The sequence below is a fragment of the Gasterosteus aculeatus genome, chromosome 18 (genome assembly GCF_964276395.1).
Source record: "Gasterosteus aculeatus chromosome 18, fGasAcu3.hap1.1, whole genome shotgun sequence".
Taxonomy (NCBI): Eukaryota; Metazoa; Chordata; class Actinopteri; order Perciformes; family Gasterosteidae; genus Gasterosteus; species Gasterosteus aculeatus.
Window position 1 is genome coordinate 721212 of NC_135706.1, and position 24117 is coordinate 745328.

Below are 24117 nucleotides of genomic sequence, written 5' to 3' on the forward strand. Positions count from 1 at the left end.
TCTCGTGTTATATTTCAGGAAATGACCTGCGTAGCATGTTCCACATACCGGCACTTGCCTGCTGAAGCCGCCACACGACTCTGCTGGCTTCTGTAATGACATTTGATTCCTGAAAGCGGGACTGGATACATACAAATAGGCGCCAGAGAGGATGGTAAGGAACTACTTTTACATTTCTGTAGAAAATTTGTTGGGACTTTAACGGATCAGCTTTTCAAAGTGATTGTGTAGAAATATTTTGCCACAAACCTTTTTCAACAAACTGTCGCTGTGTTTGTGTATCTCCTCCATAAGGGTCCGTGTGCTAACAAGTGGGTTTAACTGGAGCGGTCTATTATTTCTGTATTACACACCCCCGCCATACATTGGTCAGTTGTTGTTGGTATTATAGTCTTTGAGGGCCCTTTCCTTACTCAGGAATCAAATTTCTCTGCGGAAAATGTTAAGTTAAAGTCACAGATGCTTTAACTTAAAAAATGACACGAAAAAGGTACAACATTGGAATTGGCTGCTTTCTATGGAGTTAAGCATCCAGCATCTATCATAGAGTGAATAGTGAACGAGGGAACAAGGAAGTGATTCTGGACACAGTCCTGGCTTTATATACCTCGGCAGCAGGACGCATCAAAGGCCAACTTGTGAAATGAAACTAGAGCATCTTTTACTGCATTTTGTTTTGTTCAGATCAGAAGCCGGCCAAAAGGATACCATGCTTTATGGTCCTTTTGACTCTAATATCATTTATTATGGAACATTTTGCTGTGTTGAAGAAGGCCGGAAAATAGAATAAAGCCCTGTTGATTGACTTCCACTAACTGTTACTTAGTTGAACCAGTTAAACCATAACGTTAAACGTTATTGATGGATGTTGAATGCAGGATTTCTTGAGATTCATGACTTTTGATTCACATAGTTCTGAAGTACGTGAATTCAACATCTCCTTTGTTCGGTGCAGTACTTAACAAAGGAGATGTTTGAACCTGAGAGCCAACCTATTATATACCCATTATATACCCATACCTTCCCTGCTGTCAAAACCTTGTGTCTTTGTTCCCTGTCAATTGCAGAACTATGGATCATCTTTCATCTTTCCATTAAAGTGGCAATCATAATAGGGGCTTTAGCAGCTGCCTGACTTTTTTTTAAATACCACTGGTGTCAGTAATGCACAGCATTTCCATTTTTTATATCCTGTTCGATCAACAAAAAAGATAAAAATATATGATGGGATTCTTTGAAGCATCATCAATGTAATCATCTGACTCAGTACCATTCTGCATCCTAAACTACTAAATCTTTTGCCTTGTTTCATCTAGCCCCACTAGATCTTATTGAGCCACGGCCAACATGTGGAAGAATATCTGTTGAGCAAAGTTAAAGACAACGTAAAAGAGGACAAGTCATTCAAGGTGGGTTTAGATTCAAACAATGAAGATTGTGTGCTTATTGTCTCCAGATAAAGAAATACGATTTTCAGTTACCCTCGAGAGCACAAGTAGGTTTCGGCGTGAGTCACTGCTGACTGGGTTCACCCAAGATACTTATCCCTTTTCCTTATCCTTAGTTATCCGTTTTACATTAGATGATGTTTTTCTTTCACTTTACTTAAAGCAAACAATGAACACTTACAGTGTCTTATGATTAGATTAAAATGCATACAAATGCATTATGTATTATTATGAAAAAAGAGGTATTACAACTTTCGCATTGTTGCAGAAAAATAAATAAAGCCATAAAGTATTTTTTAATGTTTTTTTTATTTATTAGTGTAGCAACTACACTAATAACAATAATACATATATTTATAACGAACTCTTCACCAACAGATCTCAGAGTGCGACAGATGGCCATGCAGTACACTGTATTACTGCAATAATAAAAAGCACTATAAAGTGAGTAAGTAAGTAAAATATCCTTATGATGCCTTATAGACATGGGCAGTCAGGGCCGTGCTGAAGCTCAATGAAACTTTGTGTTTTTATTTTCTGTTCTTTCCAACCCGTCTTTAAAGGAATGGCAATACCCAGTCATGTGATCATGGTCATGATCACCACCGCCCTTCTGCTGACAAATATTATTTTGGAAACAAGGTGCTTCTCAAGTCCCATCTTACAGGTAGGTCCACTGCTGAAGGGAAAACGTGGAAACTGAGGTTTTGATTAATAACACAAAGCCACTGTGTGGCGGTGTCCTTTGTGCCTCCAGGTGCACAGTGAAGAAGAACACTCTGTATCTCCCGTCAGGGAGAAAAGGAGCGGTGAGTCCCATTAAAGAATACGATTGAATAGGATTTCTATAATGGGAAATATGCTTATTTGCTTTATAAGTCAAAGTCAGATGTGAAGATTTGTCCCAACATATGAAGACACAGCCATGAGATTGGTTCGCTTTTAACATTTATTTTTAAGTTGGGGAAAAACAGCTGACCTGAATGAAGGGTCTTTTTGTTGCTGTTGTGACGACATTTCAAGGAATTCACGTTGATCAGTTCAACAAAGAAAAAGTCCAGGAGGAAACAATCCTTCATTACCGCATCGTGGTTTCTGTCTTTATAAGTTAACTTGGCATGTTAACTAGCCGACGGGCGGCACTGTCGCCTCGCAGCAGGAAGGTCCCAGGTCACTTCTGCGTGCAGTTTGCATGTTTGCGTGGTTTCTCTCCGTCTGTCTCCCACAGTCCAAAGTAACGCAGGTTGGGTTCATTGGTCAATCAAGTTACACGCATGTGAATAAGACCGACTGAAGGCCAGTTTAGGGTGTAACCCGTCCCAACGGCAGCTGGGATTGACCCCAGCACCCACCCTCTATGGATAAGCTGTATAGAAATGGAATGGAATGAATTAGTCAGTTTTGCTAAACTGGGCAAATTGTTTCTAGGCTGTAACACTACAATGTACTGGCATGAAAGTGTTGTCAATCTTCTCACTGACAACAAGAAAACCAACACGACTGAATACCTTGTTCATCATGCATGCATGGCCGCCAACATTCTCTCATGTAAATACTTGCAGTACCAACGAACCAATCGGATTACCTTATTGATGTCGTTGTGACGGCCCCTGATCTACAAACATTCCAGCTGCTTCAGTCCCTGGCGAATACCAGTTTCCCCATAGTACTTGATAACAGCACAGAGATCTCTGAGATTATTGTCACAACAGGTGAGTAGCTTGAGCCTCAGGCTTCGGCCTTCTATGAAACATTCAAAGACAAACATCCTACCAAGCTTAATAGTATACACACTAAATCTGCTCAAACAGTGTGCTCCCCAAGAGAAGCTGGCTTCCAGTGCAGATGTGAGGAAAACTTTGCTTGGCCGTACAGCAGTTGTGTCAAGTATGGAGCCTGTGGTGAAATATCCGGAGGTATCTGTAAATGCATCGACCGCATTCCGGACGATGGCCAGTCCTGCCAGCTGATGTCAGGTAATCAAGTCGTGAACCATAATAGAGGCTGTCCTTGACTAAGAATGTGCATACAGTAGTCAAATTTGATTGGTCCAGTTGTTGCCAATCACTCATTTATCCTCCCTCTAGTTAATCTTTACGTATGGATAAAACTAATGCCAATTCAATTTGAGTTCCACTTTAGAAGAATGTCACCCCCATGTACTGCACAATGAGTGCTTGTAGAATTTTAGCCCAATTGATATTTGTCCCTGAAATGAACAATGAGACCGTAAATGTGCTGTTCCTACAGCGCTGCTAACTCCGGTTGAGTACACAGTGGACGTGGAGCTGAACGTTTCAGACATTCAGATAGTGGACCAGCTGAGGATCCTCCTGCAGCACGGCCCTGAACTCCTGAGCTTGGGTCCCATTGTCAACGTCACTCACATTAACATCACCACAGGTGAGAATGGAGCTTCATCTGATACACCGATCGAGGCAGACTTTTGTGTCATTTGTGTGTGGTAACGTGTGTTGTGTACCATTCAAACAGGGTGTTTGATTCCGTTTGAGATGGATTTCTCTGATAGATATTTTATTTATTAGTTATTGTTAATATTATTTGAAGCTAATTAGCATATTTCAGGAGCAGGACCACGCCTCTACCACCCCCCATCCGGCATTCCTATAAATACAGCCCATCCCGCTCTTCCTGTTCATACGAACACCTTACCTACTTTACGTCATCTAACCTGCGGCACCGAGATGCCATCGCACCTTCCCCTTCAGACGATAACAACATTCTCTCCAGGAAAGACCAGCACGAACCACTTCCAGTTGAAGTTTCCAGTATTCCACGAGATCCTAACATTGCCTCCGTGATCCAGATGCCGCTTTTCCCCAGAAGCAACCGAGTAGAGTAAGCCAGCCTCCCCCGACTATTCCAGGCTTACGACACGTAAAGTTAACCGGAAGCTCCATCACCACGCTACGGCCGACCCCCCCCAAAATCCAGCCTTCATCAATCTCCGGACCGGAGCGTTGTAACCCCGCAAAGAAGCAGTAATAGAAAAAGGATTCCCTTTCAATAGATCAGACACAAGAGTTAAACTCTTAAATCATTTAACGTCACGCAAAAAAACACGTCAAAACGTGTTAAGTTAAAGATACAAGTCACCCAGCAGTAGCAGCTCATGGCACCGGATTGCCCCCCGTCTTGCAGATGCAACCTTGTAGTGTTTCGCGTGGCTTAATAATGAAATACCCCCAGATGTTTGGCCCGCTCACGCTCTTTTTCACCATGATTGTTCAAAAAACATTATTCTTCCCTGCCTTGGTTGCAGTTAAACATGGAGGCAACACTGCCCCCAGCACTTCCCATAGTGCATTGCAACACCAAATGGAAATCACCACTACCACCCACGCCGTTTGGAGCTACCAGCACCAGGACGCCAGCTCACAGCTACAATCCTCAACCTCCCCAGCCAGTTTAGCCGGTGCACGGCACCGGGATGCCAGCATACTCACCACATTCTTCCAGCCCCCCCACTGCCAGGCGTTTCCATCGGGATAGACCTTTATGCCTTCCAGTCACACCATTCGTAGCCACCCATGCTAGTTGGAGCCACTAGCACCGAGATGCCGGCCCACAGCGATAATCCTCAGCATTTACACAATAATGTAGCAGAAAAGAGAAACCTTCCCAGTTGCACCGGGATGCCAAGCCTTCACGCCTCCCAGTTGATCTTTAGTATTTACACAATGCAACACTAAGATTCTAACCTAACTGTACCTCAAGAAAGTTACTCAACAAGGAACGCATTGACTCAGCTTAACGACGCAGCAACATATCGCAGCAACTCAGCAACACAAGCCGTAGCCGAGGCTCAACGCAGCGAGATGCCGGGCCCCCCCACCATCTCCTCCAAGCCACCCAGCTGCTCGGCGTAACCTCTGGCACCAAGATGCCAGACCTTCACACTTCCCAGTGGCACCATGCGTGGCCACGAGTCAGAGCTACCAACACCGGGACACCAACTCACAGCTAACGTTAATCTTCAGCAACTACATGTAAAAATGTAACACAACAAGATAACCTAACAAGGCAACTCGAGAATGTTACTCAACAAGAAAAGACACAAGGTAACGTAGCATAGCAACTTAGCACAAAGGACGCAGAACGTAATGCAAACCACAACCTAACACTGTCAAGAACGTAAAGCAACAAGGCACCGGGATGCCCGTCCACCCTCATCCCATCCAAATCATGGGCCTGGTCCTCACAAGCCCATCATCGCTGCATCTGTCTGGATCTTAAAAGACCTTCAAGTCGCTCAATCACACCTCACGTAATGGCAGTCTTTTGGGGGTTCGCCGTGCCACAGGGCGCACGACGGATCCCCCGACGTAGTTCCCCACAACCCATCCAACCAACCAGACAAAATCATTCAATTACATGTTCGCTCATGACAAACGCCTTCAGTGGATGGCGTGGTCCTTTCTAGTTAAAGTGCCATCCAGGAACGCCCTTGGCTCTCCTTTGTAGTAATGCAGTAACAAATGTTACTGAAATGTTTATTTTAAGTTTACTTTGATTATTAAACCTAGTGAAGTACTTTGGTAGCATATTTTATATTATTACCTTTTTGTTTTGAATTACGTAGGTTGAACCTGAAAGTGTGTTTTCCACATATTGACACTGCAGATTAGCAGGAAAGGTATCGCATTGCATTGATACTGCATTATAGAGTTTATTAAACCTCTTTTCTGGTACGCTGTTTCTGTGGAAAAAGAGTCTTATCTCCTTTTTGGAGGGGTTTGGACACAAATATTTAATAAACAACACATATGTCCTCATTTTGTTTTGAAATAGTCAACAACAAAAACAAAATAATGGAACCATCAAGGCCTGCGCACAAACACACATATCAAAGTTACACAATGTCAAATCCGCAGTCCCCAGAGACCAAACAGAGTAGACGACCTCTGGATAATAAATGCAAAAGGTTCCCATGTTCCTCGTAGCTCTCAACAAAATGAAATGTCTGATGCATGCAGTTTAACACTTTTACTTACCTTTCTCTTGTTTCCTTTAGTGTGTTCCCTAAATGGTACAAACTTCCAGTGCAGGTGTGAGCAACAGTATGTTTGGTCATATGACAACTGTCTCACATACGGAGCCTGTGACGACATCATTGGAGGGACATGTGGTTGCATCAACAGGCTTCCTACCAACGGGCAGTACTGCCAGCCACAGACAGGTGATTCTTTTACATATCAGCTGAATCTTGATGTTTTGGGTCGAGTCTTTTTACGCAAAGATTATGGACATAAACAAATGGGAAAATACATCTTTATGTATTGTAATAGAATAATCTTTTTGTGCCGGCTAGCTATAATCCTAGGCCTCATATCATTTCAGCAATTGCTCTTTGCTGATTGTATATATTGGCTCAATGTTAAGACTGGACATCTGGAGAAATCTTGACAAAAAGATGAATGTGTTTATTCTTGAGCATCAAAACAGCTGATGCAAACAGACTGAAGACACAGAAGTCCTAATAATCACAGCACGGATCAGAAATAATGGAACGTAATGCTTTTCTGTGTCTCTACAGCCCCTCCAGTTGTCTATGATTACCTGGTTTCTATTGAGCTGAACACCACAGATGTTGGTGTCATAGACCTACTGAGGAGCATCAGTTACCCGATCAGCATTACCGACACCATTCTAGTCTCTGACTTAAATATTTCTACAGGTGAGAATAATGCCTTTTGAAGTGTAATGTGTTAACATGGCATATATAACCCTTCATCCAACTGGTGATGTACTTAAATATGTTACACATTGAATTCAAGGTTTAATCTTTTACTCAACATATATGATGGTTTCCAGTTTGCTATCCGAGCAGCGCTGGTTACCAGTGCAGATGTGAGGACCAGTATCGTTGGTCATGTGACCAGTGCTTCAAATACGGATCCTGTGACAACATCACCGACGACACGTGTGGATGCATCAGTGGCATTCCCCCTGATGGACAACACTGCCAGTCTGCTGATCAGCACAGTAAGTCACTGCCAGCTCTGTGTCTCAATGCAGAAACCCTTTTTTAACTTTTTGTTAATAAGAATAGTACTTTCAATAAAACACATAGACGGGCCGGTGCTGAAGAATAATGTCCACATTCCAACTTCTCTCACATCAAAACTGTTCCCTCAGTAAGTACCATTCTAGTTGCTTGCCGCTGCTGCTAAAATCCACCTGATACAGAGTGAATGAATGAATGAGGAAATGAAAGCTTGGTTACCGCTACTACTCGTACTACTCGTACTACTACAGTAGATCAATGACTTGGTCAATTCAAAAGTAGCTTCAATACTTCCTCATTTAGCCCCTTTAGCATAGGGAGTACTGGACCATCCTTTACGAAAGGAAAGGAGATCATTACGTCCCACAATTCCTTGCGGCAGCAATATTTAAGTAGTGACGGATCATTTGGCTGTTAACGAGAACTAACAATCATGACCGACCCCCACGCCTGCATGTCTGATGGCCTTGTAGAAGAGATGCACGCTGGCTAGAGCAGATCTGGGAAGGTGAATTTGACCTCTACTTGACCCTGTAATGTTTTTCACAGAGGAAAAGTAGTCAGTAGGGTTGCCACCTTTAGTACAGAAAAATAAGGGATGATACAGCCGACGGGAGGAGGGACGCTACCTCCGCCATTCTTTCAAATCGACACTCAAGTCCCGCCCTCCTCTGACTCTGATTGGTTTATTTCAGGTTCATGGCCAATCAAACCAATGATGGCAGTATTACCCAATACAGGGCCGAATAGGATGCTGCAGTGACGACAGCTCGGAATATACGAAACAAACCCTGTCCTGTTCGATTCAAAACGGGACGCGTTATTTTATTACGGGACGATTCCGTATTTTAAGGGACGGTTGGCAACTAGGAACAGACGTTAGGAGTTTTTATTTTGACTATTCGAATCCAGCCGATATGTGTCCCTTGTCTCCTTGTCAGTTCGTTAGTCAATATTGGGGACTCGTTTTGGATAGTTTTGCTGGCCTTGTATCTTGGTCCCTGTTTGCCCCAAGCCAGCTTGTGGTCTTCGTTAGTTATGGTTTCTGCGTTTGAGTCCTCCTTTCTCCTGTTCCTGGATTTATCTTGGCAATTTATGCAAGGACAACTGGTAATAGGCTCCTGGTTAGAATACACTGTAAAGACTATAGATCGCATTTGTGGTTTCCCCAGAAAGAGCTGTATATTCTTGCTGGGGAGAGGCCTTCCTAGCCCTGGACAAGTGGAAGACAATGAATAGATAACTAAATAACTAACTAAATAAAAGCAAAAACTGCAACAAATTATGATCAAGCTTATATTTCATCTAAATGGCTGGTTTTTAAATGTATTAAATATCCTAAAATGTGATAAAATTGTCAGCAATTTTAATGCACACACTTTTCCAGAATATGAATTGGGTGGCAAAAATAAAGATGTGTGCCTTTTTCAAGTGTAATATCAAAATGTTGTGATGTTGTACCTTCAAACAATCTGTGCAACTTTTAAATACAGTAGTAACCTTGGACATGTCAGTATGTATTTGTATCGATTCAGGACAATCTTCTGTCCCAATACAACAAAAACTCCAAACCTAACAAGTAAGACTGTTTAAGATAGTATTTAACTCAATATATAAAAGCATTTACAAATAGGACATGTCTTAGAATTTCTTTTCAGATTCATTAACTGTTATTATAGATAATTTGCTGAATTTTACAATTGAAAAACTGAAAAAATGTGTGTGTTTTCTACTTTTCTGACAGTTTTCATACTGTTTTATACTTTAAAAGTTTTTATATTATTATAAAATATTCTAGTATATTATATTAATATAGTTCCTACACCTTCAACTTTTGTTACCAGTAGGTATTCAGAAATAACCAATAGGATAACTGCTTCCTGGTTGACATTTACTTAAATACTTCTACAATATTCTTAATATTTAATCTTATGAATCATCCTTCAGATTCAACAACAGTCGTCAACACAACACATACAACAAATACAACGAGTAAGTATCTGAAAAATAAGAGTTTTAGCAAAGAAATAACAAATCCAGCCTGCAGTAATTGTAACTATATGTAAAAAGACAGTGTTTTACCATGTTTTGTTTTGCACATTCAACAACAACAGTTCCTACGCCTTCAAGTTTTGTTATCAGTAGGTATTTAGAAATAACAGCTTCCTGGTTGAGATTCACTGAAATACTTGATGTAATATTTTGTTTATTTTTGAGATTGCAGTTAAATATTTAATCTTATAAATTATCTTTCAGATTCAACAATAGTCGTCGACACAACACCTACAACAAATACAACGAGTAAGTGTCTAAAAAAAATAGTTTTAGCAAAGAAATAAGAAATCCAGCTTGAGTAAATGTAATTATATGTAAAAAGACAGTGTTTTACCATGTTTTGTTTTGCACATTCAACTACGACAGTTCCTACACCTTCAACTTTTGTTACCAGTAGGTATTTAGAAATAACCAATAGGATAACTGCTTCCTGGTTGACATTTACTGAAATACTTCTACAATATTCTTAATATTTAATCTTATGAATCATCCTTTAGATTCAACAACAGTCGTCAACACAACACCTACAACAAATACAACGAGTAAGTGTCTGAAAAATAATAGTTTTAGCAAAGAAATAAGAAATCCAGCTTGAGTAAATGTAATTATATGTAAAAAGACAGTGTTTTACCATGTTTTGTTTTGCACATTCAACTACGACAGTTCCTACACCTTCAACTTTTGTTACCAGTAGGTATTTAGAAATAACCAATAGGATAACTGCTTCCTGGTTGACATTTACAGAAATACTTCTACAATATTCTTAATATTTAATCTTATGAATCATCCTTTAGATTCAACAACAGTCGTCAACACAACACCTACAACAAATACAACGAGTAAGTGTCTGAAAAATAATAGTTTTAGCAAAGAAATAAGAAATCCAGCTTGAGTAAATGTAATTATATGTAAAAAGACAGTGTTTTACCATGTTTTGTTTTGCACATTCAACTACGACAGTTCCTACACCTTCAACTTTTGTTACCAGTAGGTATTTAGAAATAACCAATAGGATAACTGCTTCCTGGTTGACATTTACTGAAATACTTCTACAATATTCTTAATATTTAATCTTATGAATCATCCTTTAGATTCAACAACAGTCGTCAACACAACACCTACAACAAATACAACGAGTAAGTGTCTGAAAAATAATAGTTTTAGCAAAGAAATAAGAAATCCAGCTTGAGTAAATGTAATTATATGTAAAAAGACAGTGTTTTACCATGTTTTGTTTTGCACATTCAACTACGACAGTTCCTACACCTTCAACTTTTGTTACCAGTAGGTATTTAGAAATAACCAATAGGATAACTGCTTCCTGGTTGACATTTACTGAAATACTTCTACAATATTCTTAATATTTAATCTTATGAATCATCCTTTAGATTCAACAACAGTCGTCAACACAACACCTACAACAAATACAACAAGTAAGTGTCTGAAAAATAATAGTTTTAGCAAAGAAATAACAAATCCAGCTTGAGTAAATGTAATTATATGTAAAAAGACAGTGTTTTACCATGTTTTGTTTTGCACATTCAACTACGACAGTTCCTACACCTTCAACTTTTGTTACCAGTAGGTATTTAGAAATAACCAATAGGATAACCGCTTCCTGGTTGACATTTACTGAAATACTTAATGTAATATTTTGTTTATTTTTAAGATTGCAGTTATATATTTAATCTTATAAATTATCTTTCAGATTCAACAATAGTCGTCGACACAACACCTACAACAACTACAACGAGTAAGTGTCTGAAAAATAATAGTTTTAGCAAAGAAATAACAAATCCAGCTTGAGTAAATGTAATTATATGTAAAAAGACAGTGTTTTACCATGTTTTGTTTTGCACATTCAAATACGACAGTTCCTACACCTTCAACTTTTGTTATCAGTAGGTATTTAGAAATAACCCATAGGAAAACCGCTTCCTGGTTGACATTTACTGAAATATTTAATGTAATATTTTGTTTATTTTTAAGATTGCAGTTATATATTTAATCTTATAAATTATCTTTCAGATTCAACAACAGTCGTCAACACAACACCTACAACAAATACAATGAGTAAGTGTCTGAAAAATAATAGTTTTAGCAAAGAAATAACAAATCCAGCTTTGAGTAAATGTAATTATATGTAAAAAGTCAGTATTTTACCATGTTTTGTTTTGCACATTCAAATATGACAGTTCCTACACCTTCAACTTTTGTTATCAGTAGGTATTTAGAAATAACCCATAGGAAAACCGCTTCCTGGTTGACATTTACTGAAATACTTCATGTAATATTTGTTGGACTGGTTATGACCTTTTTAGCAACTTGTTTTTGAGTTCATGTATTCAGAATTTAATTTGCTGCATTTTGCCAAAACAACACATGTAACGCGTCATCCACGGTTAATTTTACTCTAGCTCCAAACACAAGTACCAAGGCTCCAACCACTACCATCACTGCTCCACCAGCGGTTTCTACCACCACCAACACCCCGATAGGTATCGTTACAGGTTTTGCTTCAATGCAGTAAAAAATGCTGCTATGTATCCGTTTATGATCACCAAATGTAACTTGTATCATTAAGTACATTGCTTTGATCAGATGCCTAAACACCCTTATTCCAATGTCATATTTGATGGCCATTCAATTTAATTTGGCATTTAAGTACTGTTCAAGCATTGCATATATTTTGCATAGTTTAAATAGAAAGCTCTAATTTTGCCACACACTTCGTGTGCCATATTTAACATGTGTTAAGTCAACTTGTGTGTACTAAGTGTACTAACTTGTGTGTTAACAAAGCAAATAGCAAATAGCATTAAATACAGATTGATTATTTGCTTACACATTTCAATTCTGACAGTTACGTTACAACTTTAATTGTGAATGAAGTTCACGATTTTAAGTACCTATTAGCTCTTTAGAGAGAAACGGTTATACCATTGGTCCTCCCTTTTATTCAAATAGATTTGAAAGTGAGTCATGGTTTCTTGTCTACCTATAATTTGGGGTTTTATCGCATGTAAAATTCTCTCTCTGGAAGGCCCAGCGCCAGAACAAGACCAGAATAAGTCAGAATATATAGTCCATTCTAAAAATTCCAAGGTGAAGTCACAAAATGTCACATAAATAATATTTGATTGAATAGACCCTAAAGTTAGCTATGAAGGGAATACCTCTAGAGGTCTGCGACTTCCGAAAATCGTCCCACAGAGATACTGTTCTTAAAGCCCTCCTAAGTTTTACACGTCCTCTGTCCTTGCATCCATATGTAAGGACCATCCAGCTCAGGGATTGGCTGAGACCACGACTGTATCCTCCATACCTCAAAAAACCGCACCCCCTCACTGATCTCTTACCTTACAGCCTTGATTATCTTACATGGCGTTCAAGCAGTCAGCTTGCTGTGCTCTCAAATGTTTCTTTTACTCTTCAGTCTTCACAATATATAATTTTTCCCAATCACAACAAAATGTATTCATTTTCTGTTCTTAGCTTTGCTCATATATTTCATTTCTTTTAAACAAACAGGACTCAATGTGGAAATGTCTGTCGAATTAGACAGGACATTCAACAGCAATTTAAGCAATCCATTAAGTGATGAATACAAGACACTTGAGTCAAGTATTAATAAAGTGGTAAGTGCATTGATCACACCGCATTAAATTGATTCTTGTTTTATCAGTTCTTTACGTTCCAATATTGATATTACCAACCACATTTCTCCCACAGTTAGTTAGCCAGTATAGCAGTATCACAGGGTTCATTAAAGTTTCTGTGACCGGCTTCAGGTAATGGAAATTCTGCTGTCAAAAACATTTTTAGGTTGATGAAGTTTTACACCACGACCTTGACTTGTCTTTGTTCATACAGAGAAGGGAGCGTAATTACAGAGTTTACTGTTCAGACATCAAACATCAATCTGGGTGAAGTGGCAACAGCAAATAAAAACCTCATTACTGCAATAACGCCTATTGCTCCTGTGATTGGCTCAGTTACTGCATTGATTAACAGTAAGTTTTAAAACAAAAGTAATTACATTTTTATTCACCTTGATTGAATTACAATGTGATATATATATGTGTATATATTTTTTTTTTCTAAAGGTAAAACCCCCACAAAGACCATAAAACCATTTCCTATTTTCACCGGTCAAACCATGGCGCTGATGTGTGAGGTTTCTCCGGAGCTGAATATAGGAGATATTTCTGGCTCTAAATGGAAATTCAATGGAAAGGAAATTAATACCAATCAAGTATTGTTCTCTGGCTCAACCTCAACCCTTACAGTTAACAATGTCGCCCTTCTTGATATTGGTAAGTCTCAGCTTGCTGAAGTTGTTAACTAATAACAAATCAATTACCATGAAATCACTTTGCAATTTGTATAAAGCATAGAGTAATGTATGTTTAGTGATGATTGTCAGTTGGCACTCTTGCTGGTAACATCACAGTATGAATTTGTGTGAATGGGTGAATGATGACATTTAGTGTTAAAGCACCTTTTAGTGGTTGGAAGACTAGGAAATTGCTTTAGAAGAACTGTCCATTTACTATTTTACACTAATACTGTGCATGGGTTAAAGTTCTAAATTGATCAACATTGACAACAGTGTAATGGTCTATTTACTCTAAAACGTGAGCATGATTTACTAAATGATTATCAATGTCTAAGGAAATGCTTCAATAAGACTACATTTACCATCAACACTAATTGGACATACTCTTGGGTGCTAGATTATCCTTTTCAATTAGGGTAGCTACAGTCATCTAGGAAAGTAATGTCAACGTGTCAGCGTCAAAATGTTTAGACTAAGATACATTTAAAACAGTTGACAGTTAACATTGTTTATTTATTTTACGCCAGAAAATGTAATCATTGACATTTGTTTCTCTTAATCACAGGACTTTACGAATGTACTCTGACGGGTGGAGTCATATCGTACAGTCAAAAAAGGGCTGTAACAAACGACGAAATCAAAGAAACTCCCATCATACGACTGAAGAGAAGAGTCAATGTTAAATGTGGCGGGGGGGGACAGGTAATACCCATTGAGTGCTGTGTGCAGTCCCCCTATACCGTCAACTGGTTCAGGGGGTCAGAAGATTCGGCCCTTGGTAGGTACCTCAAATGATAATGAAAACTCCTATATATACACATACTGTACATACATATATATATATATATATATATATATATATATATATATATATATATATAACTGTTCACAGTTTATCTCGTTAACACTGACAAACATCCACAGTTTCCTCTGCCATTGGCGGCTGCATCAACTATGATCACCGCCTTGAGAGCTGCAGCGAGCGACCACTTTTCACCTGTAAAGTTCAGAATTTAGCATATGAAGATAAAACAGAGATTATCGTTTTCACACAGGGTAAGAGCAGCTCTCATACTGCGTTCACACCAAAAGTGAAGCAAATTTTCGCAATGCTTTACTTGCTCGGGTTTACGCGCCCGACTACTTGGAGCTAATTTGTTTCATTCGCTCTTAAATATTACGCTTTTTAGCGTCCTTGGCATTGAATCTACTCTGGGAAATAATTTTCTTATTAATAGCTTTTGGTGTGAACGGAGAACTAAAAGACTTTCCTTGTTTTTTTCTATCTAATTGTGTGACATTAATTGATTATTTTACTCTTTAGAAGTTGCATGTAAGGATGGTCAGTACGGTGATGGACGAGACGGCGACGAATCAACCATAAAATGTGACGCAGGTCTAGAAGGGTTCAAGAAGGCGCGGTGTGTGTCAAGAAAGTGGACCGTTTTCGAGGACACCTGCATCGTAACAAGAGTCAAAGAGTTGTTATTTGCATCGGAGGTAGGGAATCAATTGTGCTACTTCACCAATACGTAGCTTCAACTTTTGATCTTTGTCAGATCACCATTATGTAATTGGTCAATCAGTACCTTGACATAGTTGAATTTTTGCTTAAATGACATTGAGGATTCACATTACATTATATTACACGTAATTTAGCTGGGGCTGTTATCCAAAGTGCCTTACAATTAGTCCATGTCATCCATAAGGATACAAACTTTAAAAGAACAAGAAACAAGAAAGTGCAATTTCATTAAATAAGCTGATCTACAACTTGCTATAGATAAGAGCCATCATAAGTATAATTTAAGTACTACAGTATGTTAGTGTTTCAGAGGAGGTAGAGTCTGAAGAGGTGTGTCTTTAGTCTGAAGATGTGAAGGCTCTCTGTGGTCCTGATGTCTTCAGAGACCTCCTTCATCCATTTAGGAGCAGGAAAGCAAAGAGTGGAGATCTAGTCGAGTGTTTTGCTCTCAGTGAGGAGGAACAAGCAGTTTATCAGATGCAGAGCGGAGAGTGCGGGTCGGGATGTTGGGTTGGACCAGGTCCTGGATGTAAGCTGGACCCCATCCATTCACAGCATGGTACGTGAGCACCAGTGTTTAGAACTGGATGAGCCACCGGTACCAGTGAAGAGAGCGGAGGAGTGTGGGAGAACTTAGGAAGGTTAAAGACCAGTCGAGCTGCTGCATTCTGGATGAGCTGCAGAGGTCAAATGGCGGGAGCAGGGAGACCTGCAGGAGAGAGTTACAGTAGTCCAGGTGGGAGATGACAAGGGATGACCTGCGCAGTACAGAACCCTGAGGAACTCCAGTAGTAAGAGGACAAGGTTCCGACACAGATCCTCGCCAGGTTACCCTGCTCTCTCAGAGGCTCTGCTCTCTCCCAGAGACACCAAGTTCCTGAAGGGAGGAAATAAGGATCTGGTGGTTGACTGTGTCAAATGCAGCAGAGAGGTCCAGAAGGACGAGGACAGAGGAGAGAGAGCAGCTCTAGCAGTGTGGAGATGCTCTGAGACAGCAAGGAGAGCAGTCTCTGTGGAACGGCCTTGAAGCCTGACTGGTGGGGGTCAAGGAGGTTGTTAAGGTGGAGATAAGAGGAGAGTTGGTTAAAGATCACACGTTCAAGAGTTTTGGACAAAAAAGAAAAGATTTCACATGTAAGAGTAAGACAACTGGTAACTGATGTTTCTATTATTATAAATTGTTTCTGTGATGGGAGGTCTGTCTCATATACTGTGGTGAAGGTATTATCAGTGTCAGACTTGCAGTTGACGATGCCCTGACCAAATAGTAGAGACAATATTAATCTAAAGCTACTACGAGGAAATTAATTTTGTGTTGAGTCCAGAACCGGAACCTGAGTCTATCCCCATGTCTCTCTTCCTCCCAGTTAAACGTTCATTTATAGGATTATTTTACTTACTGAGAGAGGTGTCAAGTACCGAAGTATACTTATGTAGAAATCTATACATTACTGGAGTATTTATTTTTCAGACGAATGTAATGCACTGACATGTTCTGTGAGCGAGGTTACACATTAAGAGTTTGTCCCTTACACTATCTTACATTAATTTTACTTTTAAACTTTTAAGTAGTTTTTAAACCAGTACTTTTATACTTTTACTTAAGTAAAGAGCTTGAGTTGATACTTCAGCTTCTACAGAAGTCTTTTTAAACACTAGTATCTATACTTCTACTTGAGTAATGAATGTGAATACTTTTTACACCTCTGCTTCAGTACCTTCAGTAATTTGGATGAAGAAATAAGGTGTCAGATGCAGCAGGCTACAGGTGCAGCTACAGCAGCTGGCTATGGCTAAATTAAAAAATATTAGGCATCTGATGGCAGATACCTAAGGACGGATTGATATCAGGTCCAAAAGAACCGAGACATCCTTAATAGCAGCTCGTTCTTTTAGCCTGCCCTACAATCTGGCAGTTTCTAGCGGCCAGAAGAAAAACATCTCTGCATCTGTCATGAATAATTTTGATTTTGTTTTTAATGTTTCATTCTTTTAGCGTTTGAATGAAGAAACAGTGGCAGAATTTGCGACAAATTTAAGCAAAGTTGTCAAAGAAGAAGAAACTAAAATTTTGAGTTCACCTGCAACCATATCTGCTATTGTTGACATCTTAAAGAACATTGCAGCCCATATTGGCGAGGTGGTCAGTAAAGACTTTATCGAGGTAGGTCAAACCGTTTCTGTAGCCTCTTAATATGAGTTATGTGTGTACTTTTTTATGATGTATCCCCATCAAAATGAAATCTCTCTTTACCTGCAGGATGTACTTGAAACAGTTGATGTCATTGTCGGTGATGGTTCAAGAGAGTCTTGGACAACTCTGAATGGCAATGAAACCAAAAATGCAAGCTCAAGTTTACTGGGCTCAATGGAGTTGCTCGCTGGTGGATTGGTCGGGGAGGAGGCCTTGGCGACTAAACGGATACTGTTAAACAGAACATCATTCAACAACTCCTTTAGTGCAGATCTGAATTCCAGCATCTTTATAGATATACCAGACATCAACCTTCGTAACGTCTTTATAACCACCATCACCTTTTCTACACTTAACAATGTTATGCCGGTGCGGCATAACTCCAGCAGCGTCTTGGACACCACCGGCAATGAGAGCAGAGTTGTGGACATTGCCGTCAACGCTGCTGTTGTGCTAGTTCAAATAAATGAAACAATTCAAAATGTTACTCTGAGCTACAGCAAGCTGAACAAGTTGCTGTCACAAGGCCCGCAGTGCGTCTTTTGGAACTTTAAACTTTTTAATAATCGTGGCGCTTGGGACAGTGAGGGCTGTAAATTTGTTTCCGACATAAACAACACTGTAACCTGTAATTGCAACCATCTCACCTCCTTCTCAATTCTGATGTCAACCAACATCCCTGAAGAGATAAGATTTGCCTTGGATGTAATCACCTATGTTGGTGTTGGGATATCTATGGCAAGCCTAGTTATATGTCTAATAATTGAAGGATACATTTGGAAAGCCATGACCAGAAATAGCACTTCCTTCATGCGTCATGTTTCCATCGTTAACAGTGCTGTGTCTTTGTTGATTGCAAACATCTGTTTCATCATCGGAGCCTCTATTGCAGATAATCCCCTCGAAAACCCTGAGAGTGATCATTTGGTACCAGTTGGTCCATGCAGCACAGCAACATTTTTCATGCACTTTTTCTACCTTGCCCTGTTCTTTTGGATGCTGGTGTCAGGCCTACTGCTCTTCTACCGGACGGTCATGGTCTTCTCCCACATGTCCAAGTCAATCATGTTGGGGATTGGCTTCGTATTAGGCTATGGGTGCCCCCTGATTATAGCTGTTATTACTGTTGCTGTCACAGCACCAGGAAATGGATACATCAGGAAAGACAATGCCTGTTGGCTCAACTGGTTTGAGACAAATGCCCTGCTGGCGTTGGTGATACCTGCCTTGACCATAGTTTCCATCAACCTTTTAATAGTGTTCGTGGTTGTGGTCAAAATGCTAAGAAGAGGTGTGGGAGACGCTGCCCAAGCAGATGAGAGGCACACAGTGGTGGTCATTCTAAGGTGTGTGGTCATTTTGACTCCTTTATTCGGACTGACCTGGGCTTTAGGAGTCGGAACCATGATAGACTCAACAAATAAGGGAATCCACATTGCCTTTGCCTTCTTCAATTCTCTACAGGTATTTGCCACAGTTGTAATTAAATAATTACGTAGCAGTATTTTCGTGTAATAAAAGATTGTGTTCCATATTTTAGTTTCTAAAGAAATGTGCATGTCATCCGTGTTTCCTCAGGGTTTCTTCATTTTAGTATTCGGGACCCTATTCGATTCAAGGGTATGTTGGCTTTCAAAAAAATCATTTTACATGCTAGGATACGCACTTACTTGCTTCTTTAAGACATAGATGGCATTCGGCTATAGGTACTAGTTAATAGTTGTGTTTGTACTAGCTTAGCAATAAATAGCAGGAACCCCTAAACCCATTGATGACAACAAGTATTACTGTATTACTGAAATTTGACATGATTTTGATTGTGCCCGTAGATCCGTTCTATTCTGTTGAAGAAATCACCCGCATCAAGCACAGGCTCAAATCATACATCAAGGGTAAGTCTTTTTCAGATCCCAAACTGTTACATAACATCTTTTAAATGATGGTGGTTTCCTTTGTTCCTCGTGAATCGTAGTTGTACTTTCATCTACACTGATCAAGTCTCTTATGCAATCACTCAATTTGACATCTTTTCATTTTTTTTTTACCATAGACTACAAGTGGTGGTCTTTCCTCTCACAGTGGACTAAACTGGATAAATCGACTGCGCAGAAAAAGAAGTAGTTCTTTTAAATTAAATTCATTCAATTTTTCATCTGTTTGAATTGGCTGTTAACAATTGTTTTCTCATCTTTTAGATATCTACCATGTGTCAGAAGCAGCACCCTCAAGTAACACCGGTGCATCAGAGTCATTTATGAATACTTGAGTCAACGCACTCAAACTGTTTAATTTAATACCAAAACTAATTCGAACGATCAGGCAATTTCTTTAATAATACCAAACTATAAAAGGCACCAAGTTGTGTTAGATGTGCCCAGTTGTCTAATGACAAGGCATAGAAAAGCAAGCAGGACTTGTCCAAAAGTTTGGTGCTATTTAAATTGACAATTAACTTGCTAAACATATGCCTTGTGCTGCAAATTTTCGACTGTTTCTTGGTTTGGTAAGAAGCGCAGAGGTCAGAGGAAGTAAGAAGTAGAGAAGCAACTTCTGATTTCTGAATAACTCACAAGAGTGACACAGAAACTATGACTGTAATTAAGTGATCATTTATAGATACACTCAAGTAGTGAATCGTACGATAATGGCTGATCATGATTACCATTAACTTTTCTAGACCCATCTGAAAAGTTACAACTGAGGATTTAATGAACTAAATGGTTCTCCCTAGAGAACAATCAGTTATTTAATGAAATACATCTCCATAAATGCTTTTCAAGGTGAACTTTACTGTTGAACAATGTGTACGGTAGACTGGGTTGTGAAGGGAAAAAATATTAAAATATTTTTGTATTTCTTATTATTTTAAATAAAACCCTTAACAAGAGGAGTATTGCTTTCACCATGTCACCTTCAATATTCCATCCATCACAATGAAATAAGCGAGCACACTAAACATCACAAGAGTTTTAAAGATGAATTAAAAATCCCTTAATGCATACTGGATTTTGCTTTAAAACATGGACAGACATCAACTTGACTCAACAGATTTAAATCATGTCTTGATAAAATGAAGACATGGCCAATCGGAGTGACTGAATGGACCCCAATGCATGAATTTTAACCCGTTGATAAAGTAGCCCATTTGCCCCGATCCAAAGCGGTCCATTAAACAAACATATCTCACACCATTAGAAAAAAGAAATTAAAACCATAAATAATACACCATTTTTTTTATTTAACAGATTTTCCAGATTGAACACCAGAACACACATTAATGTTCGGTCAATGAGAGCAATGTTGAAAATGGCCCGGTCTCCTGGAGCCATTGTATTCACATTCTCCATAAACAAGCCCTAAAAACACTTGATGAAGAAAAAAAAAGTCATGGAATTGCCCCCACAAATTAATATTCATCAATTTTGCGAAATCATGACAAACACTGAGAGGAAAACGAAGAATCGTAACTTCACTCAGTGAGAAGTGGAAATGATCATTGGGAGGTGGGAAGGAGAAGTAAGATGCTCTTTGGAGGACACAGTGTGGATCACTGATGCCAACAAGGCACCTGAGTAGCAAAAGGTTGCAGAGCAACGCTGCAGCCTCACAACCTCGGACCCAAATAAAGAAAAAATGGTCTGACATCAAAGTGGATGCAAAAAAGCGTTTAGCGCGCCATCGCCAAAGAGTGCCTGGGGGGGAAAGGGACACCGGAGCTGTCCCCTCTTGATGAGAGACAGGAGGCAATGATTGGGGATCGGGGACAGGGTCTGGGCCAACATCGGCGTCAGGGGGTCGAGGCACGTTTGGAAGCTGTGCCACATCATGTAGCACAGCACATGCAGCACGATGTTTCACACCTTTTCAGGAGTAAACAACAACCTCCCTCCAGTGCAGTCGAGGCAGCGCCATCTGCCCTTAAACAGGCCGACGGTGCGCTGCGCTACAGCATGAATCCTTCCATGTGCCACGTCTTCTAAGAGCACGAGATCAGCCATCAGCGTCATTACGCATTGTGACGCATCATGGCGTTTTATTACCGTCCGTCTGATTGCATCTGACAAGCAACAGCTGTATTTTGAGGATGAATTTAACAACATGCCAATATTATTGCTGAACATATTTCACTTTTCTTTTTGAAAATGTCTAATACGAAAATGTCAATTTGTATTTGTTTGTTTTACGCTGCAGATCGATCAAACGGGTGTTCGTGTTATTTATAAGAGGCAGTATTGGCATTTCTTTTACAACAGTCTAGTTTTACACACTTTAACACACGTTTGCGTGTTTCTTGCATTTGCAATCAAAATGGTATTTAATGAATCAAGATGCAGTGCCGCATGTGTCGTTGGCTCTGCATCCCAAACATCAGGCTAAAGACTTAGGTCTAATGACGAAACGGGCGCTGCTGCTAGACGACTGGGTATGCACACAGCTGCCGGATGTTTGTTTTTCTCCCTCTGCTAGAATGTACAGAATTACAGGGAAAGTCACTAACTCTGTCATTTTAACACACAAACAGGTGTCCAGAGACCACGGACGCGAAAAGACCGACCATCCCTGCACAGCAACCCTTCTTGAGAAACTTCCAGACTACCTCTGGTCAGAAGGTCCGACTGACGTAGGTTTTTGTAATGCATGTAAACCAGTGACGTTTGAAGTTCATGACGGTCCTCCCATTTGGCAACCTCAATACCCTCACAAGCCAGCCGCTGCATAAGGGATCAAAGAAACTATTGAGGGCCTCATCAAATCAGGTGTATTGGAGCCCTCACAGTCCGCCTGGAACACGCCCATTCTTCCTGTAGAAAAGACAGGGACTGGTAAATATCGCATGGCACATGACCTCAGAAAGATAAATTACATACTGGTACCCACTACAGTACCTGTCCCAAACCCGTACACTACATTGACTAGTCTTACACCACAACAGTAATGGTTCACTTGCATTGATTTGGCGAACGCGGTCTTTGCCAGCTGTTACACAAAGATTTACGGGTTGTGTTCTCATTCACGTATGGGAACAGCTACGTTATACTCGGCTACCACAAGGGTTCGCGCTTTCGCCAGGTATCTTTAACCAAGTGTTGAAACAAGCGTTAAGAGGGTGCCTCCTGCCAGAGGGCACGACATTGATCCAATATGTGGACGACATCCTCCTCGCATCCACTTCAGCAGAATCCTGTTTGGAAGCAACAGACACCGTCCTACGCTGGTTGGCCAAAACAGGTTTTAAGGTCAGTAAGTCTAAGTTGCAGGTCGCCAGAAGACAGGTTTGGACTACTGTCAGAAAGCGGCTCAGGGCTCTCGGCCGCTCACAGGTCCAGTATTCTCCATCATCCGTGTCCACAAAACGTAAAAGAAATTTTGTTTTTGGGCCTCACAGGGTTCAGTAGACAATTCATTGAGCGCTATTTGAATCCCACTCAAGTTCTGCGTGCGAAGGTAAACAAGAAAGGGATGCGAAATCTCACTGCTAATCTTGTATGGGACCAAGGGGCGGAGGAGGGGTTTATCAAGCTAAAAACAGAACTGGCACAGGCCGCAACAACAGGGGTGGTAAATTGGGTTTTGTTTCAGAAAAAGGGGGATGGTAAAAGGAAGGTGCTTCTACATAGCAGTGTCATGTTGGATAACATGGAAAAACGACATCATGAATGCACACAACACGCAGCAGGAGTCGCAAAGCTTGTAATGAAAACAGCACACGTTGTCATGGGCCATCCACTACATGTGCTAACAACACATAGCATAGTAGCTTACGTAAATTCGCAAACTTTTACGATGACGTCACTAAGACAAAGAAGGCTGAGTAAGCTGTTAGAAGCTCCAAATCTCACCTTCACACATGAAGGCATCAACATGGCTGATCACATGGGAAAGGGAGAACCACACCAGTGTGAATACAAGGTGGAACTAGAAGCAAAAGTCCGAACAGACTTAAAAGGCACACCACTGACACACTCTGATTGGCAATTGTTCACTGATGGCAGCTGCTTTAGACATCCAGAGAAGGGGTTGCAGTCGGGATACGTGGTAGTCAGAAGCCATGGGGCAGTGACAGAGGTTCTGGAAGCAGAAAGGATCCAGGGAAGTCAGTCAGCTCAAAGAGCTCAGGTACTCGCATTGATAAGAGCATTACAGCTGGCAGAAGGTAAGGCAGTAAACATCTATACTGACTCGGCGTATGCAGTAGGAGCAGCTGTGGAGCTGGGACAATAGTTAAGAGCAGGTTTTCTGACGGCTAGAGAGAAACCGATTAAACGTGAACAAGAAATGAAAGATTTGGCGGCAGCCTTGGCTCTACCGAGCACCGTGGCTATCATTAAGTGCAAAGGACACGAGAACTCCAACAGTATGGTTGCCAAGGGAAACCAGGCAGCAGACCAAGCTGCAAAACAGGCTGCAGGTTATCAAATTGGGCTCCAAATGGTAAGTGCAGAAGATAAGGGACAGTTAGGGCCACAACTTAATGAGGAACAAATTTAGGAAGCCCAAAACGGGGCGTCTCCTCAGGAGAAAACAGTG

The 24117-nt window shown here is 40.2% G+C and overlaps 1 protein-coding gene across 3 annotated transcripts in view; it reads left to right on the forward strand.

The window, feature by feature from the left end:
• Window positions 1-24117, forward strand: part of LOC120808316 (adhesion G protein-coupled receptor F5) — a 73957-nt gene continuing 49840 nt past the window's right edge. The window contains exons 1-27 of one of the 3 annotated variants that reach the window (XM_078093894.1): window positions 2-154; window positions 1317-1409; window positions 1827-1892; window positions 2012-2115; window positions 2206-2257; window positions 3011-3160; window positions 3260-3424; window positions 3699-3851; window positions 6484-6648; window positions 7006-7146; window positions 7284-7454; window positions 9424-9468; window positions 9733-9777; window positions 11949-12029; window positions 13063-13169; window positions 13264-13322; window positions 13405-13544; window positions 13638-13847; window positions 14436-14648; window positions 14795-14926; window positions 15195-15370; window positions 17392-17559; window positions 17656-19053; window positions 19168-19209; window positions 19419-19481; window positions 19640-19706; window positions 19785-20476. In XM_078093894.1, coding sequence (XP_077950020.1) covers window positions 2014-2115; window positions 2206-2257; window positions 3011-3160; window positions 3260-3424; window positions 3699-3851; window positions 6484-6648; window positions 7006-7146; window positions 7284-7454; window positions 9424-9468; window positions 9733-9777; window positions 11949-12029; window positions 13063-13169; window positions 13264-13322; window positions 13405-13544; window positions 13638-13847; window positions 14436-14648; window positions 14795-14926; window positions 15195-15370; window positions 17392-17559; window positions 17656-19053; window positions 19168-19209; window positions 19419-19481; window positions 19640-19706; window positions 19785-19855 — 4116 coding nt within the window. In that variant the 5' untranslated portion in view covers window positions 2-154; window positions 1317-1409; window positions 1827-1892; window positions 2012-2013 and the 3' untranslated portion in view covers window positions 19856-20476. Of the gene's footprint in view, window positions 155-1316; window positions 1410-1826; window positions 1893-2011; window positions 2116-2205; window positions 2258-3010; window positions 3161-3259; window positions 3425-3698; window positions 3852-6483; window positions 6649-7005; window positions 7147-7283; window positions 7455-9423; window positions 9469-9732; window positions 9778-11948; window positions 12030-13062; window positions 13170-13263; window positions 13323-13404; window positions 13545-13637; window positions 13848-14435; window positions 14649-14794; window positions 14927-15194; window positions 15371-17391; window positions 17560-17655; window positions 19054-19167; window positions 19210-19418; window positions 19482-19639; window positions 19707-19784; window positions 20477-24117 lie in introns of those variants that run through there. The other 2 variants (XM_040161151.2, XM_078093893.1) reach the window with 2 other exon arrangements.